The sequence below is a fragment of the Mobula birostris genome, unplaced genomic scaffold (genome assembly GCF_030028105.1).
Source record: "Mobula birostris isolate sMobBir1 unplaced genomic scaffold, sMobBir1.hap1 scaffold_361, whole genome shotgun sequence".
Classification (NCBI taxonomy): domain Eukaryota; kingdom Metazoa; phylum Chordata; class Chondrichthyes; order Myliobatiformes; family Myliobatidae; genus Mobula; species Mobula birostris.
Genome location: NW_027276683.1, coordinates 159,178 through 176,792, shown reverse-complemented (window position 1 = coordinate 176,792; position 17,615 = coordinate 159,178). Strand labels below are relative to the sequence as shown.

Genomic DNA, 17,615 nt, shown 5'->3' with positions numbered 1-17,615 from the left:
TCCCACTCCCTGGATTACAAATATTAAATATTAAAAATAGTTAAATTAATAGAGGCAGATACATTAGGAGCATTTAGATAAACACTTGAAGGAAAGGGAAATGGAGGACTATTGTGCTGAGACAAAGTGTGAACTTACATTTTTAAACCGACGGAACCAGTGCCACTAGAGGCCGATACCAACACGCCAACCTCAGCAGGCAGCCGTCAACGGGGCTCGCGCGAACCTAACGTCATGACATCATCGCTTAACGTGGTGAAGTCACCGTATGCGCGCCGGTACGAGCCGGAACGCGGAGAGGGTAGAAGGAATAGGCCCGAACAGGGGTGTGGAGTTCGGCAAGAGTAGCAGGCCAGAACCGAAGGCGGAGGGCGGCTGGAGGAGGTGGCCCGATCTGTAACCCTTAGAGCGACGGGTGAATCGAGCCTTAACTGACGCCCAGAGGGCGACGGTAGGAGCAGGCCCTAACCGGAACCCCGAAGGCGCGGGAGAAGTAGGCCGGAGCAGGGGTCTGAGAGCGCTTGAGGATTAGGCCCATCCCGGGCGACGGCCGAGGCCGTGCCCAGAGATCGTTTTGATGGGGAAGAAGACGCGAATCAACTTGCAGCAGAGCCGGCGGCGGCCGATCCTTCAGCTGGAATCCGGTCACAAGAAGGAGGATCGCGGCTCAGGCTCGGGCTCGGATGGTGAGCTGGGAAAGCCGGAATCTAGCAGGAGGGAGGGCATTTGGCATGTGAACCATCAACGGGCTCTTCGAGGCGGCAAGCTGATTGGGGTTATTCTGGCTCATCACGCGTGTCTGCAGGGGACATGTGGGTCTTCATAATGTTCCTCTAAGATCAGTGCGAACTCAAAGTTGCATTGAAACCACTTGGGAATTGAGATTTTAAGTTACTCCAGAAAATGAGCAATGGGGAGCATTTATATGAATAATTCATAATTATTTGTAACCTGTGTTCCAATTAGGCTTTATTGGGAACTAACTGGCCATATTGGGCTAAAAGGTTATTTGCAATGTGTTGTCAATTTAATTGAGGAAAGAAGTACAAGTGCTAACAACCCCACCTGAAAGTCTGTGTTCCAGTATTCCGAATGAAATGGATAGAAAGATAGTTGGCATCTTATTAGTTACTGTTCAATGCAACTCAGATTCTGGAAAGATCCAGGAGGATTGGGGGGAAGCAGCTGTAACTTTTTCAAGAAAACAGGGAGCTAGAAAGCGATTGTTTTAGTCATGGAGAAAAAGCTGTCATCCATATGTAAAGTGGCAATAATAGAATTCATAGAAAAGTTCTTTAGTTTTTGCAATGCTGAACAAGTTTAGATTAAGACTGGGCTGGAATACTCAATCCGTAAGTCTCTTGGTTTTGGCCAGAGTGTTTTACAATTCCCTGTGCAGTTTGCCATGCTCCCTGAGATTAACTCTCAAGTACTGCTGATGCAAGCAGTAAAGGCACACCACATCCCCAACTGCTTGTTCAAATTAGCCGAAGTGTCTCTACGGTTGTCGTAAATTATAATCTGTGGTAAAACAAGCATTATTCAGCGGTTTGAATTAATTATTTGCAGGAAAATGAATGTTTCAAAATGAATCCATTAAATAGTGGAATTTGAATACAGTTCAGTAATTGACTTGCTTTTTTCCTCATGCTAATTTCACATTTGCTCCAATTTTTTTAAAAAGTTGTAATTTTGAGTTTATTACTATCAGGGTGTTTTCCATGCATGTTTAACACAAACTCAAAACCCAACACTGGAGCTCTGGCTTTGGGAATATATTCATTTGTTTTAAATTAAAGACTATAAAGCCTTTTATTGTAGTACATACTGCCTTTAATTTATAGTCACTTGCATACTAGTTTATGATTACTTAGTGACATTTTTAACAGAGAAAATTTTTCAGTCACAGACAAGAGAAAATCTGCAAATGCTAGAAATTCAAGCAACACACACAAAATGCTGGAGGAACTCAGCAGGCCCCGCAGCAGTTATGGAAAAAAAATACAGTCCACATTTTGGGGAGCGGTCCATTGGCGGGTCTGGAGAGTAAAAAAGATGAGGCGTAAATTTAAAAAGTTGGAGGGAGGGGATAGAGAAACACAAGGTGTTAGGTGGAACTGGGAGGCGGAGGGAAGCTGCTGGAAAGTTGACTGGTGAAAGAGATACAGGGCTGGAGAAGGGGAATCTATTTGGAGAAGACAGAAAGCAAGAGGGAGGCAATCGACAGGCAAGGAGATAAGGTGAGAGAGGAAAAAGGGAATGGTGAAGGAGGAGTTGCGTTACTAGAAGTTCGAGAAATCAATGCTCATGCTGTCAGGTTGGAGGCTAACCAGACAGAATATAAAGTGTTGTTCCTCCAACCCGAGTGTGGCCTCATCGATGCCATGGGTTGACATATGGGAATGGGAAGTGGAATTAAAATGGATGGCCACTGGGAGATCCCACTTCTGGCAGGCTCGGCGAAGCAGTCTCCTAATCTGCTTCGGGTTTGACATATAGGAGGCCACACCAGGAACACCAGACACAGTGTATGATCACTCACCAACCACCCCACCAGCCTCCAGTACATAATTCTCTGGAACTTCCGCCATCTCCAACGGGATCCCATCACCAAGCACATCTTCCCCCACTTTGTGCTTTCCACAGGGATTGCTCCCTAAGCGACTCCCTTGTCCATTTGTCCATCTCCCTCTTGGCACTTATCCTTCCATGTGGAACAGGTGCTACCCCTGGCCCTACATCTCCCTCACTACCATTCGGGGCCCCAAACAGTCCTTCCAGGTGAGGTGACACTTCACCTGTGAGTCTACTGGGGTCATATAACGTGTTTAGATTGTGTTACTGAGTTCCTCTATTTTGTGTTTGTTGCTTGAAAAATTTTCAGTTCTTGGATTATTTCACAGTGTGAAAGTTGATTTTTTTGTCAAATATAGTGGTATTTTAAGAATTTGTATAACTGTTCAGTTTTGCATGAAAAACAAGCAAGATTTCCATATTATTGATTCCCATTTGTGTAATAACGAAGAAACAGTAATATGCAAAGTAGAGGTTAGACCAACTTTTTGTTGTTCATATGGCAGAGTATGTAGCTTCTGATTCTGCCCAGATCAGATGATGACAATTGACTTTGTACAAAATCTCAGTCAAATGGTCCCATACTGAGTGCAAACGGTCCCACCAAGACCAGTGTTTACAGGTGTGCGTGAGATAGTAAAACAAAACTAAAAAGAACCTGTTCATGTCAAATTGTGCTAGCTAAATATTATTACAATTTTAACCAATTTGTTATTGCATAAAATACACATTGTTTAAAACTTAACATTGTGCATATTGGTTAGAAAAATGTTCTGCTGTTTTTAGTCTCATACTACAAGTTGAACACCCCTTATCCGAAATTCCGAAGTCCAAGAACCTCTGAAATCCAAATTTTTTTTGAGAGCTGACATGACATCACAAATGGAAAATTCCACAGGGTGCTAGGAAGATTCCCAGGTGATGTGCAGGTCTTTGCACACCGCACAGTTCTGAGAAGTGATCTCACTTATGTAATGATCAGAAGTTGATGAAAGCTAGAAAAACACTGCATAAAGCGAAAAATGAAGATCTTGTTATGTATTGAAAGAGTGGATCCATCAGTATCAAAGTGAACATATCCTGTTCATGAAACAAGCAAAGATCTAACACAATGAATTGAATATTAAAGGTAATTGTGTATATTTAGCAGGCTGGTTGCAGAAATTTAAGGAAAGGCACAATAAATTTTAAGATTTGCATTAATAAAATATCTGATCACGAAGCGGCTGAGAAATTCATTGATGAATTTGTCAAGATTGGCACTGGTGAAAATCTAATGAGCTGAACGGCTACATCATTGCAGATGCGTGATGAGCAAGTGTACGATAAAGACTGATTACGCGGAGCACACAAATTCAGGGTCAGAAATAATGGTGATCAAAAACTATATCATTATATATTCCAAAACACTTCAAGCCCCAAGTATTTTGGGTAAGTGGTACTCAACTTGTATGTACATTAAGAATTGTATTGCTCTATAGCCATCAGAGAGTTGGTATGCTGTTAATTCATTATGATAGGAAATGTGTTAAATATAAGATTCTATTTTTTATATGGTAGTTACTGTAAATTGAGGACTGCTTTATTTGAGCAACACACATCGAAGTTGCTGGTGAACGCAGCAGGCCAGGCAGCATCTCTGGAAGAGGTACAGTCGACGTTTCAGGTTGAGACCCTTCGTCAGGACTAACTGAAGGAAGAGTGAGTAAGGGATTTGAAAGTTGGAGGGGGAGGGGGAGATCCAAAATGATAGGAGAAGACAGGAGGGGGAGGGATGGAGCCAAGAGCTGGACAGGTGATAGGCAAAAGTGATGTGAGAGGATCATGGGACAGGAGGTTCTGGGAAGAACGACAAGGAGCGGGGGGGGGGGGGGCCAGAGGATGGGCAAGGGGTATATTCAGAGGGAGAAAAAGGAGAGTGAGAGAAAGAATGTGTGTATAAAAATAAGTAACAGATGGTGGTACGAGGGGGGAGATGGGGCATTAGTGGAAGTTAGAGAAGTCGATGTTCATGCCATCAGGTTGGAGGCTACCCAGACGGAATATAAGGTGTTGTTCCTCCAACCTGAGTGTGGCTTCATCTTTACAGTAGAGGAGGCCGTGGATAGACATGTCAGAATGGGAGTGGAATGTGGAATTAAAATGTTATGGCCACTGGGAGATCCTGCTTCTCTGGCGGACAGAGCGTAGGTGTTCAGCAAAGCGGTCTCCCAGTCTGCGTCGGGTCTCGCCAATAAATAAAAGGCCACATCGGGAGCACCGGACGCAGTATATCACCCCAGCCAACTCACAGGTGAAGTGTTGCCTCACCTGGAAGGACTGTTTGGGGCCCTGAATGGTGGTAAGGGAGGAAGTGTAAGGGCATGTGTAGCACTTGTTCCGCTTACAAGGATAAGTGCCAGGAGGGGAGATAAGTGGGGAGGGATGGGGGGGGACGAATGGACAAGGGAGTCGCGTAGGGAGCGATCCCTGCGGAAAGCAGAGGAGGAGCGGGGGAGGGAAAGATGTGCTTAGTGTGTGGGATCCCGTTGGAGGTGGCGGAAGTTACGGAGAATAATATGTTGGACCCCCGGAGGCTGGTGGGGTGGTAGGTGAGGGACCAGGGGAACCCTATTCCTAGTGGGGTGGAGCATGGAGTGAGAGCAGATGTACGTGAAATGGGGAGATGCGTTTAAGAGCAGAGGTGATAGTGGAGGAAGGGAAGCCCCTTTCCTTTAAAAAAAGGAGGGCATCTCCCTTGTCCTAGAATGAAAAGCCTCATCCTGAGCAGCGGATGCGGCGGAGACGGAGGAATTGCGAGAAGGGGATGGCGTTTTTGCAAGAGACAGGGTGAGAAGAGGAATAGTCCAGATAGCTGTGAGAGTCAGTAGGCTTATAGTAGACATCAGTGGATAAGCTGTCTCCAGAGACAGAGACAGAAAGATCTAGAAAGGGGAGGGAGGTGTCGGAAATGGACCAGGTAAACTTGAGGGGCAGGGTGAAAGTTGGAGGCAAAGTTAATGAAGTCAACGAGCTCTGCATGCGAGTGCAGGAAGCAGCGCCAATGCAGTCGTCGATGTAGCGAAGGGAAAAGACGGGACAGATACCAGAATAGGCACAGAACATAGATTGTTCCACAAAACCAACAAAAAGGCAGACATAGCTAGGACCCATACGGGTGCCCATAGCTACACCTTTAGTTTGGAGGAAGTGGAGGAGCCAAAACGCCATCCCCTTCTCGCAATTCCTTCGTCCCATGATCCTCTCATATCCCTTTTGCCAATCACCTGTCCAGCTCTTGGCTTCATCCCTCCCACTCCTGTCCTCTCCTATCATTTTGGATCTTCCCCCTCCCCCTCCAACTTTCCAATCTCTTACTCACTCTTCCTTCAGTTAGTCCTGACGAAGGGTCTCGGCCCGAAATGTCGACTGTACCTCTTCCTAGAGATGCTGCCTGGCCTGCTGCATTCACCAGCAACTTTGATGTGTGGTTGCTTGAATTTCCAGCATCTGCTGAATTCCTGTTGTCTGCTTTATTTGATCTGGCCAAGTACAATCTAAGTATACGATGTAATGGTCAGAATTAGAAAAGAACCCCATTAGTGCATCTTAAGTGTAAATGGTGCTGCTGTGGTGAAGCAGAGTAGCAGCTTGTTACATTAGGCTTTTAATGACTGCAACAAGCACTGAGCTATCACTAGTTGAAAGGTTTTTTACTTCACTCTAGTAGAAGATATCCATTTTTCCATTAATCTTGAAGTTTTTCCCTCTCAGCTGGATGAATACTAATATTATACTTATCATACCTTAAGATCTTCAAAGCCTGGACTAAAATTGAATTGATACTAAATTTCCCTTGCACTTACGTCCAAGACCAAGTCCAAAATGGGTTCCTTTCCTGTATAGAGGTCTCTTACCATTGTAACGCTTAGCTATATTGGCTGGTACTTATCCAGGGGAAGACCCCCGTCCGCCACCCACCTTGTCTCCGGGTTACGTCGGTTGCTGTACAAATGCCACCTGATTTCGGCTTCAAACATCAATCATCAGCCAGCACACAATGTACGTTTTACCAATTACACTTTATAGTTATTACTAATTCTATGAGATAAAAGTTCAATACAAAAAAGGAATGGAGAAGGCACCAGACTTATCAAAGTTCCAATTTCTTCGTGCATCACGTTGGAGCTCGGGACCCACCCAGACCCCCTTCGACTGGCGGCTCGGGACCACCCAGACCCCTTCGACTTGGCGGCTCGGGACCACCCGAAGCAATTGACCTGGGCTTTCCCGGTACGTCTGTCGTCCTCGACGGTCTCTCCGCCAAAACCCCCTGGTTCCCCTCCCAGCCATATGAGACAGCATATCAATCCAAGAAAGAATAACATTGACACCCATTGGTTCATTTACTGTGTTATCTATATTATAACCCAAGCAAAGTGCTAGCTAGAGACTTTATCGGCATCTAACATAACAAAGAAGCCATTTTAATTAACATACGCAGTTACATAAAAGAAGAAAGGCCTTACACCATTCAGTGGTCTAAGTGGTTCAGAGTGTCAACAGAATCTCTGGATGGCTCATTCACTGCTGAAGTAGATGTTGTGAGATTCTTCATTCCGAACAGTGTTGGGAGGGATTATCAAATTGGTTGTAGAAGGTTTTTTTTGTGTGGTTGCTGTTGATATTCCCTGATGCTGTCCTATCAAATGATCCCAGCATAGATTAACCATGGTGTATGTGGTAAAGTCAGATCCTTATCTCCACGTCAAGAATTCCAGATGATTAAGGCTATTTATCTTCACCTTGAATTCAGTAATGAGTAAACGTGCAACCATGTTCATCCTGTAAGTCCATCATCTTCAGTCAGTTCTTTCTCCTTGATATCATTCCCATAAAGATGGCACTAACAAGACAAGGTGACGCTTTACAATTAATGGTTCCATTTAATATCAGAGAATGTATACAACCTGAAATTCTTACTCTTAGCAGACATCTGCAAAACAGAAGAAACCCACAAAGGATGACAGAAGGTTAGAACCCCAAAGCCCCCCATGCAGCGGCAAAGTACCCCAAAGAGACTATGACCTAGGTCCATAACCCAGCACTTCTACTTGCCACAGGTCTCTCTAATAAGGGAGAGAGACGTTACCCCTTCCACAATGACAGAGGAGACAAAAACCCACTGATTTATGTGGCAGAGACTGCTGTGTCGCTCATTCCAGCTCAACAGACTTCCACTTTTTCTCTCCCTCTCCCTCTCCCTCTCCCTCTCCCTCTCCCTCTCCCTCTCCCTCTCCCTCTCCCTCTCCCTCTCCCTCTCCCTCTCCCTCTCCCTCTCCCCTCTCCCACTCCCACTCCCACTCCCACTCCCACTCCCACTCCCACTCCCACACACACACAGTGCTTCAGTTGACAAACAAAGCTGCTAGCTATTCTATTATACTTTTTTCTGGACTTCCATCACTGTAATCCACAGCCTAGAGCCTGGTAAATTCCTCTTTGTGGGGTTGTGCTTTTGAACCATCTGCACGACCTGGCATTTTTGTGCTACACATTGCTGGAGCAGACCTATGGTTAGCGGCAGGACCGGGCCCAAGAGTGAAAAATTGACTTATGTTTTGCTGATTTAAGTGCCAAGCAAGATTAAAAAGATCAAAGCGTCAAGACCAAGGGTGAAGGACTCTGTGAGGTTTTCTTGACTCAGCTCTGAACTGACTGCAGCTGTGACCTGTAACCATTGGCACTCGCCTCAGCACGGAACTGGCTCTGTGACTGTGGACTCTGCAGTTTATGTTCTGTGTTATTTGTTTACTTTTTTATTGTTTACACGATTTGATCTGTTTTTTGCACATTGGGTGTTTGATCTTTGTTATGTAGGTTGTTTAATGGGTTCTGTAAACACGAGGAATTCTGCAGATGCTGGAAATTCAAGCAACACACATCAAAGTTGCTGGTGAACTTAGCAGGCCAGGCAGCATCTCTAGGAAGAGGTACAGTTGACGTTTCAGGCCGAGACCCTTCGTCAGGACTAACTGAAGGAAGAGCTAGTAAGAGATTTGAAAGTGGGAGGGGGAGGGGGAGATCCAAAATGATAGGAGAGGACAGGAGGGGGAGGGATGAAGCCAAGAGCTGGACAGGTGATTGGCAAAAGGGATATGAGAGGATCATGGGACAAGAGGCCCAGGGAGAAGGAAAAGGGGGAGGGGGGGAACTCAGAGGGACAGAGAGAGAAAAAGGAGAGAGAGAAAGAATGTGTGTATATAAATAAATAACGGATAGGGTACGAAGGGGAGGTGGGGCATTAGTGGAAGTTAGAGAAGTCAATGCTCATGCCATCAGGAATATGAGGTGTTGTTCCTTCAACCTGAGTGTGGCTTCATCTTTACAGTAGAGGAGGCTGTGGATAGAAATATCAGAATGGGAATGGGATGTGGAATTAACATGTGTGGCCACTGGGAGATCCTGCTTTCTCTGACGGACAGAGCGTAGGTGTTCAGCAAAACGATCTCCCAGTCTGCGTCGGGTCTCGCCAATATATAGAAGGCCACATCGGGAGCACCGGATGCAGTATATCACCCCAGCCGACTCATAGGTGCAGTGTCGCCTCACCTGGAAGGACTGTCTGGGGACCTGAATGGTAGTAAGGGAGGAAGTGTAAGGGCATTTGTAGTACTTGTTCCACTTAGAAGGATAAGTGCCAGGAGGGAGATCAGTGGGGAGGAATGGGGGGGACTATTCCTCTTCTCACCCTGTCTCTTGCAAAAATGCCATCCCCTTCTCTCAATTCCTCCGTCTCCGCCGCATCTGCTCTCAGGATGAGGCTTTTCATTCCAAGACAAGGGAGATGTCCTCCTTTTTTAAAGAAAGGGGCTTCCCTTCCTCCACCATCAACTCTGCTCTCAAATGCATCTCCCCCATTTCACGCACATCTCCTCTCACTCCATCCTCCCGCCACCCCACTAGGAATAGGGTTCCCCTGGTCCTCACCGACCACCCCACCAGCCTCCGGGTCCAACATATTATTATCTGTAACTTCTGCCACCTCCAATGGGATCCCACCACTAAGCACATCTTTCCCTCCGCCCCCCTGCTTTCCGCAGGGATCGCTCCCTACGTGACTCCCTTGTCCATTCGTCCCCTCCATCCCTCCCCACTGATCTCCCTCCTGGCACTTATCCTTCTAAGCGGAACAAGTGCTACACATGCCCTTACACTTCCTCCCTTACCACCATTCAGGGCCCCAGACAGTCCTTCCAGGTGAGGCGACACTTCACCTGTGAGTCGGCTGGGGTGATATACTGCGTCCGGTGCTCCCGATGTGGCCTATATATTGGCGAGACCCAACGCAGACTGGGAGATTGTTTTGCTGAACACCTACACTCTGTCCAGCAGAGAAAGCAGGATCTCCCAGTGGCCACACATTTTAATTCCACATCCCATTCCCATTCTGATATGTCTATCCACGGCCTCTTCTACTGTAAAGATGAAGCCTCACTCAGGTTGGAGGAACAACAACGTCTGGGTAGCCTCCAACCTGATGGCATGAACATTGACTTCTCTAACTTCCGCTAATGCCCTACCTCCCCCTCGTACCGCATCCATTATTTATTTTTATACACACATTCTTTCTCTCTCTCTCCATTTTCTCCCTCTGTCCCTCTGACTATACCCCTTGCCCATCCTCTGGGTTTTTTCCCCCCCTCCCCCTTTTCCTTCTCCCTGGGCCTCCTGTCCCATGATCCTCTCACATCCCTTTTGCCAATCACCTGTCCAGCTCTTGGCTCCATCCCTCCCCCTCCCACTTTCAAATCTCTTACTAGCTCTTCCTTCAGTTAGTCCTGACGAAGGGTCTCGGCCCGAAATGTCGACTGTACCTCTTCCTAGAGATGCTGCCTGGCCTGCTGCATTCACCAGCAACTTTGATGTGTGTAGCTTTAATGAGTTCTGTTGTGCTTTTTGTTTTGTGGCTGCCTGCAAGAAGATGAATCTTAAAGTTGTATACTGTATAATATTTACTCCTCTTGAAGTTCATATTCAATTGCATTTGAAAGGTTCCAAGTGGCCCATTCCAGACCCTTCTAAAAATATTCTATTTTACTCTTTGCTTTGCATGCTTTTCTTATATCCTTGACCTGTGCTAATTTGCCATTGAAAATGGGTTCTCCTCCAAAAAAGCTGCATATCTGCACTGGCTCTTCCTGTAATCTGCTCCGGTAAAAGTGAATGAAAGAGTAGAAAGAGAGCATGTGAAGGGGATGTTTCTAGTAGTGGGAGAGTCTAGGACCAGAGGGCACAGCCTCAAGATTGAAGGATCTCCCTGTAGAACAGATGAGGAATTTCTTCAGCCAGAGGATGGTGAATCTGTGGAATTATTGATGCAGATGGCTGTAGAGGCCAACCCATTGGGTATATTTAAATCAGAGGTTAATAGGTTCTTGATTAGTAAGGGCTGATGGTTACAGGGAGAAGGCAGAAGAATGGGGTTGAGGAAAAATAAATCTCAGGATCATTTTGTAGAGCAGCCTCAAAGGGTTGAATTGCCTAATTCTGCTTGTATGTCTTGTGGTCTAAATATCTCCACCAGAAAGATTGGCTGACTTGTGGTTAATTATGTGAAAGGTTGGAGTCCAGACAAATTTATAGAAGATTTGGAAATATTTTGACTTTCAGCCTCAGGATATTTTGATTCAGTGCTTTAAAGTCTGTTTTCTAGTATATCGTAAGTGTACATACTCCTGGTGTCTTGCTGTGCATCAGTTAAGTAAATAAAGAGTTTTTGCTGCATGAACTTTATTGAGACTGTGACAAGTTCCCACGGCAGACTGGTGCAAAAGGTTAAAGCCTGTGGTCAATTTGGCAAATTGGTTTAGTAATAGAAGGCAAAGAGTGATCATGGAGGATTGTTCCTATGATTAGATGCTGTGACCATCAGTGCTGGCTCCTTTATTGTCAGATGCATTAATGATTAGAATGTGAGTGTTTGAGGTATGATTGCTGGGTTCACAGATGACATTAAAAATTGAGGAGAATCATCTTGGGTTGCCTAGGTAAAATGGGTAGAGCAGTGGCATATGGAGTTTAATTATGTTTAGGTGGGGCTAATAAGAGAAGAATATACACTGTGAATGTCAGTGCCTACAGAATATTGAGGAACAGAAGTCCAAGCATGCCCAAAATTACCAAAGCCAAGAGTTAGTGGTTAAGTCATATGGTATACACTCAGTGGCCACTTTATTAGGTAGCCATAGGAAATATTTAATCAACCAATCATATGGCAGCAACTCAATGCGTAGAAACGTGTAGATGTGGTCAAGAAGTTCAGTTGTTGTTCAGACCAAACATCAGAATGTGGAAGAAATGTGATCTAAGTAATCTTGACTGTAGAATGGTTGGTGCCAGGAGGGCATGAATATCTCAGAAACTGTGATCTCCTGGGATTTTCATGCACAGCAGTCTCTAGAATTTTCAAAGGGTTGATGGGGGAAAAAACAAAAACATCCAGTGAAAGGCAATTTTGTGAGAAAAATACCTTGTTAATGAGAGAGGTCAGAGGAGAATGGCCACACTGGTTCAAGCTAATAGGAAGGGGACAGTAATACAAATAACCATGTGTTACCACAGTAGTGTGCAGAAGAAGAACATTTCGTGTTGACCCTTGAAGTAGATGGGTTATAGCAGCAGAAGACCACACTGGGTTCCACTCTTGCCCTGATAAAATTGTCATTGGGTGTACTTGCCTTTGTTATCTGGGATGCATAATATAGGAAAAGGGAAGTTATGGTACGTGAACTTTGGGTCAGCCACAGCTTAGAAATGTTGTGTGCAATTCTGGTCCTCACAACAGAAGGGATGTAATTGCACTAGAGAGAGCATAGAAGTGGTTTACCAGGATAGTACTTGTGATGAAGCAGTTTAGTTATGGTGAGAGACTGTATGGTTTAGATTTATTTCCTTGGAGGAGTGGTGGCTACAGAGGATCCAATTGTGATGTACAAAATTTTGAGGGGCAATTTTACAGCTCATTTAGTGGGTCACTTGGTTAAATGCTACCTTATCATTTTATGCCACCTTGGAATTGCACTGTTTAATGATATTTGAACAAGGATGCAAAGAGGTTTGAAGGCAAAATACAAATTGAGTAATGGCAAATTTATTTTTTAGTAAGACAAGTCAGTGATTGAGGCAGCGGCAGTTAGCTGGTTTGGGCAAGCATCTGGGCAATTTTCGATCTTATCAAGTAGATGCAGGTATAAATACTCAATCTTTTACAGACTTCTCAATGCTTCACATGAAAAGCACGTTTAAGTCCCTTGAGGGTGATAAGGAAGAGGTTTAAAAGTATTGCACTAGAGTAGCTGGACAATAGGAATGAACTCGTTATGGAATGATGCTTTCAGAATATTCAAGGAAAATGTCTGATGTTGCAACCTTATTGAAGGTGGCAGAAGTTACGTTGAATATAAAAATTAGAGTAGAAGCTAAGGTCAGTCCTTCCAGATGAAGCAGCATTCATTTGCACTTCCTATTATGTTTTGTAACTTCCAAAACATTAAACTAATTCAAAGGAAAACAAGAGATGTGAGTCTTAGTTTGTTCTTTAAGTGAGATGTGAACATATTACATGGCAGCGCCATGACATATGTAATTCACTTAGTTTTACATAGGACCTATATAATGTAAACCAGGGCTTTCCAACCTGGGGTACACGTACCTCTTGCTTGATTTAAATGAACAAGAATGCTTAATCGAACACTGTATTTACAATACTACTCAACTACTGAATTATTAAGTACACTTCACTCCCACTTGCTTAGCTATAAACTCCAACTCAACAGAGAATGCATTTCAACTATATACATAGTATTTTATATTATAGAACTACTGTATACAGACATCCACATCACAGTAAAATTAAAATGGACCCATTCGTGCCTAAAGACTTGATCATTATGGAGGATTTCTTATTCTTGTGGGGTTATGTCCTTCCTGACAAGGGGGATCACTCTGCTTGGCAAGTGAAACTTGTGGCTGTGAAAGCAGTCTCTGGTTCTGGGGCCTCCTTTGTGGTGGTTGTAGGAGTCGACTCTGAGACTGCAGGAAGTGGTAATGACAGCTCTGGGCACCTCTCTTCTTCCTCTTCCTTTTAATTTGTGCCTTTTGATGTTGGGAAGATCCATTTAGTTCACTGGAGTATTTCCTTAATAATCCTTCTATTGCTCCCTTTACGATCTGATCTGATCTCATCTTGGTTTTGTCATCTACTACATCACTGACAAATCCTCTGTTTCTGTTTTTGTTTTCCCATTGACTTTTTTTTTAATTTTTGCCTTCCATTCATCCAGCTGGGCTTTGGTCTTTGCATCTACGTTTACAAGAAGTTTTTTGTCTCCCACTTGGAGTTTATGCAATAACCTTAAAGCGCACAGAGTAGATTTTGCTTCTTTATACTCACAAAAACCAAATACTTGTAACTTCCCTGAAGCTCCTTGAGCTCTCTTCCAGTTTAAAATCAAGCCACATTTTGCAAGAAATGTTGTGGTTGTTCCACTGCTTTTGTCACTTTCACACTTCCTCTAAGCAGCATGATTCTTCTTGGTCTAGTATGCTTTCCAAATCAGAGGTTGGCACCAACACCTGTCTGTCCTCTGGGCAATGTTTCATAGTGTACAGCATGGAGACCGTTGTTATATCATCAATACCTTTATTAAATCACTTTCAGTTGACTATTGCATGCCAACGGTGGATGGATCACCAATCAAGTTGTAGTTGTCTCAGCCAATCGTGTGCCCACAATGCTGGTTCTCCTGTTTTTACCACATAAAGTTCCATCTGGCTTGCTTGTTATTGTGTTTCACTGTTACAAATGTCACCATCACTCGGGAATTATCTTTGCTCCAGTGAAGTTGTATGTTGGATATCAGCAGGCTTCAGCTCAGCATCTGTGAAATGCTGTTCAAACCCATCTTTGGAATGACTGAAACAGCTGAACCAAAATCCAATTCTATTTAAATTAATTTACTGTTCACTTCAGGTGCAAGCCAGATTGCTGTTCTATTGCTAGTTTTCACATTGTAAATCTCGAGTGTACTCAGTCCTGTGTCACTCTCATCATTATCAGATTATTCATCAATAGCATGCAGATTAGTGCTCTATTTGAAACTGCAACTTGACGTTTTAGCTTTATCTCTTCCCTGTGCAGTCCATTTATTTTTGTCTGCCTGACATACTCTCTGTATGTGTCCTTTGTTGCATTTGTTTTGTTGCATTTTCTGCAAGTTTTGCCTTTAAATCTGCATTGGTTTCATGTATGTGAGCCCCCTGCCACAATAGTAATACAATTTGTTCAGCCAGGCCGGTTTCTGTTCAATGCTGCAATTTTGTTTGCTCTCATTTTCATCAATTGCGCCTCTGCTATTTCCATTGATTCTACAATTTCAACTGCTCTTTTAAGTGTAAGTTGTGCTTCAGTTAGGAGCCATTTTTGAATGCTTTCTTGTAAAGTTCCATAAACTAAATGATCTCCCAGTGCATCATTAAGCCTGTTACCTAACTGGCAATGCTCAGTCAATCTCTTCAATTCAGCCACATAGAGTGAAATGGATTCCCCTTCGTTTAGATTTAGCTTATGAAACCTAAAACATTCTGCAATCAACAATGGTTTTGTTTCTAAATGTTCCTACATTGCATTCATGATAATCAGCAAAGCTCATTTCAGCTAGTTTGGATGCAGCAGTTAAATTTCAAAGCAAACTGTATGCCTTTAAACCCAATACACTCAGCAAAATTGGTACTCGTTTCTCATTAGCTATTTTATTTGCTTCAAGATACTACTCAATTAGCTCAATATGCATGAGCCTGTTGCCCATTGAGCAATTGTATGTGTCTATCTTTCTGATGTAGCCAGCCATTTTATATACTTTTTTTAAAATGATCAACACCTGGTACTCACTGTGTATGAACCTGTGAATTCTTCTATTTTATGCCTTTTTTTAAAACTCTACTGTCTCTACACATGTTACGCTTTTTTTTACTCGTCAGTCTTCACTGCAGTTTTTTAAAACTTTATGTCTCAACAAGTCAGTAACTATCTTGGCAAACACGAGGAATTCTGCAGATGCTGGAAATTCAAGCAACACACACAGCTGGGGTGATATACTGCGTCCGGTGCTCCCGATATGCGGCTGGGGTGATATACTGTGTCCGGTGCTCCCGATGTGGCCTTCTATATATTGGCAAGACACGACGCAGACTGGGAGATCGTTTTGCTGAACACCTACACGCTGTCCGCCAGAGAAAGCAGGATCTCCCAGTGGCCACACATTTTAGTTCCACATCCCATTCCCATTCTGACATGTCTATCCACGGCCTCCTCTACTGTAAAGATGAAGCCACACTCAAGTTGGAGGAACAACGCCTTATAGTCCATCTGGGTAGGCTCCAACCTGATGGCACAAACATTGACTTCTCTAACTTCAACTAATGCCCCACCTCCCCCTCGTACCCCATCCGTTATTTATTTTTATACACACATTCTTTCTCTCACTCTCCTTTTTCTCCCTCTGTCCCTCTGACTATACCCCTTGCCCATCCTCTGGGTTTTTCCCCACTCCCTGGGCCTCCTGTCCCATGATCCTCTCATATCCCTTTTGCCAATCACCTGTCCAGCTCTTGGCTCCATCCCTCCCCGTCCTGTCTTCTCCTATCACTTTGGATCTCCCCCTCCCCCTCCCACTTTTAAATCTCTTACTAACTCTTCCTTCAGTTAGTCCTGACAAAGGGTCTCGGTCTGAAACGTCGACTGTACCTCTTCCTAGAGATGCTGCCTGGCCTGCTGCGTTCACCAGTAACTATCTTTGGTTCGTTTTTAAAATACCTTGTCACCACTGTGAGGTTTTGTAACTCCAAAGCATTAAACTAATTTAAAAGAAAACAAGAGCAGGGAAATGTGAGTCGTAGTTTGAACGTATCACCTGGTAGCGTCATGACAAATGCAATTCACTTAGTTTTACATATAACCCGTAATGAGTTATTTAAATGAACAAGAATTTACAATATTACTCAAATTCTACTGAATTATTAAATGCACAACACTTCCAATTTAATATATTGAATGTGGTGCTGATAATGGGGTCTCCTCTACATTGCAGAAACCAAATGCTGATTAGATGACTGCTTTGCAGAACACCTCCATTACACACACAAGGGTGTCTTTGAACTTTCAGTTGCTTGGCACTTTCAATCTCCATCCCACTCCCATTTGGCCATGTCCATCTTTAGCTTCTCTCTGTTCCATTGGAGTCCACCTTGATTTCAGGATTTCATTTTTGTATACCACATTAACTTGGAATTCAAGAGTTTCAGATAGCCAGCCTTTCCAGTGCCCTTACTGGTGGAAGCACGATGGGGCAGTGTAATTTGTGTTGATGGAACAGCTTTGTTTTTTGTCGTACAACGGTGCCCATATCAGTACAATGCTACATTATTCAGACTGTTCTCCCTTCTTTGCAGATGAGCAGGAAGATGGGTCAGATCAGTTATTTGTTAATTCGACTTCAAACAATGCAAATAATGGGCCAGCAAAAGATGCTGTGGTCCGGACTACAGGTAACTACATCCTGTTTTAATTCCCAGAAGGTTCCATTCAAAATTTTAAGATGTACCTCCTGGGCTGTGAACATTTTGTTGGAAAATCCTGCAAAAAGTAGTGGATACTGCCCAGTGCATCACAGGTAAAACCTTCCGCACCATTGAGCACATCTATACAAAGTGTTGTTGCAGGAAAGCTGCATCCATCATCAGGGACCCCCACCGCCCAGGTCACGCTCTCTTTTTGTTGCTGCCATCAGAAAGAAGCCTCATGACTCACACCACCAGGTTCAGGGACAGTTAATACACCTCAGCCATCAGGCTCTTGAACAAAGGGGATAACTTCAGTCAACTTCACTCACCCATAACTGAACTGTTCCCACAACCTATGGACTCACTTTCAAGGACACTTCATCTCATATTCTCTATTTATTTATTTATTATTGCTATTTTTTTTTCTCTTTGGTTTTGCA

At 43.9% G+C, this 17,615-nt stretch overlaps 1 protein-coding gene across 4 annotated transcripts in view; it reads left to right on the top strand.

Annotated features, from left to right (window-relative positions):
* The first annotated feature begins 257 nt into the window (after positions 1–257).
* Positions 258–17,615, top strand: part of LOC140193046 (formin-binding protein 4-like) — a 58,814-nt gene continuing 41,456 nt past the window's right edge. For 2 of the 4 annotated variants that reach the window (XM_072250491.1, XM_072250489.1), the window contains exons 1-2: positions 259–686; positions 17,065–17,160. In XM_072250491.1, coding sequence (XP_072106592.1) covers positions 578–686; positions 17,065–17,160 — 205 coding nt within the window. In that variant the 5' untranslated portion in view covers positions 259–577. Of the gene's footprint in view, positions 687–17,064; positions 17,161–17,615 lie in introns of all 4 variants that reach the window. The other 2 variants (XM_072250492.1, XM_072250490.1) reach the window with 2 other exon arrangements.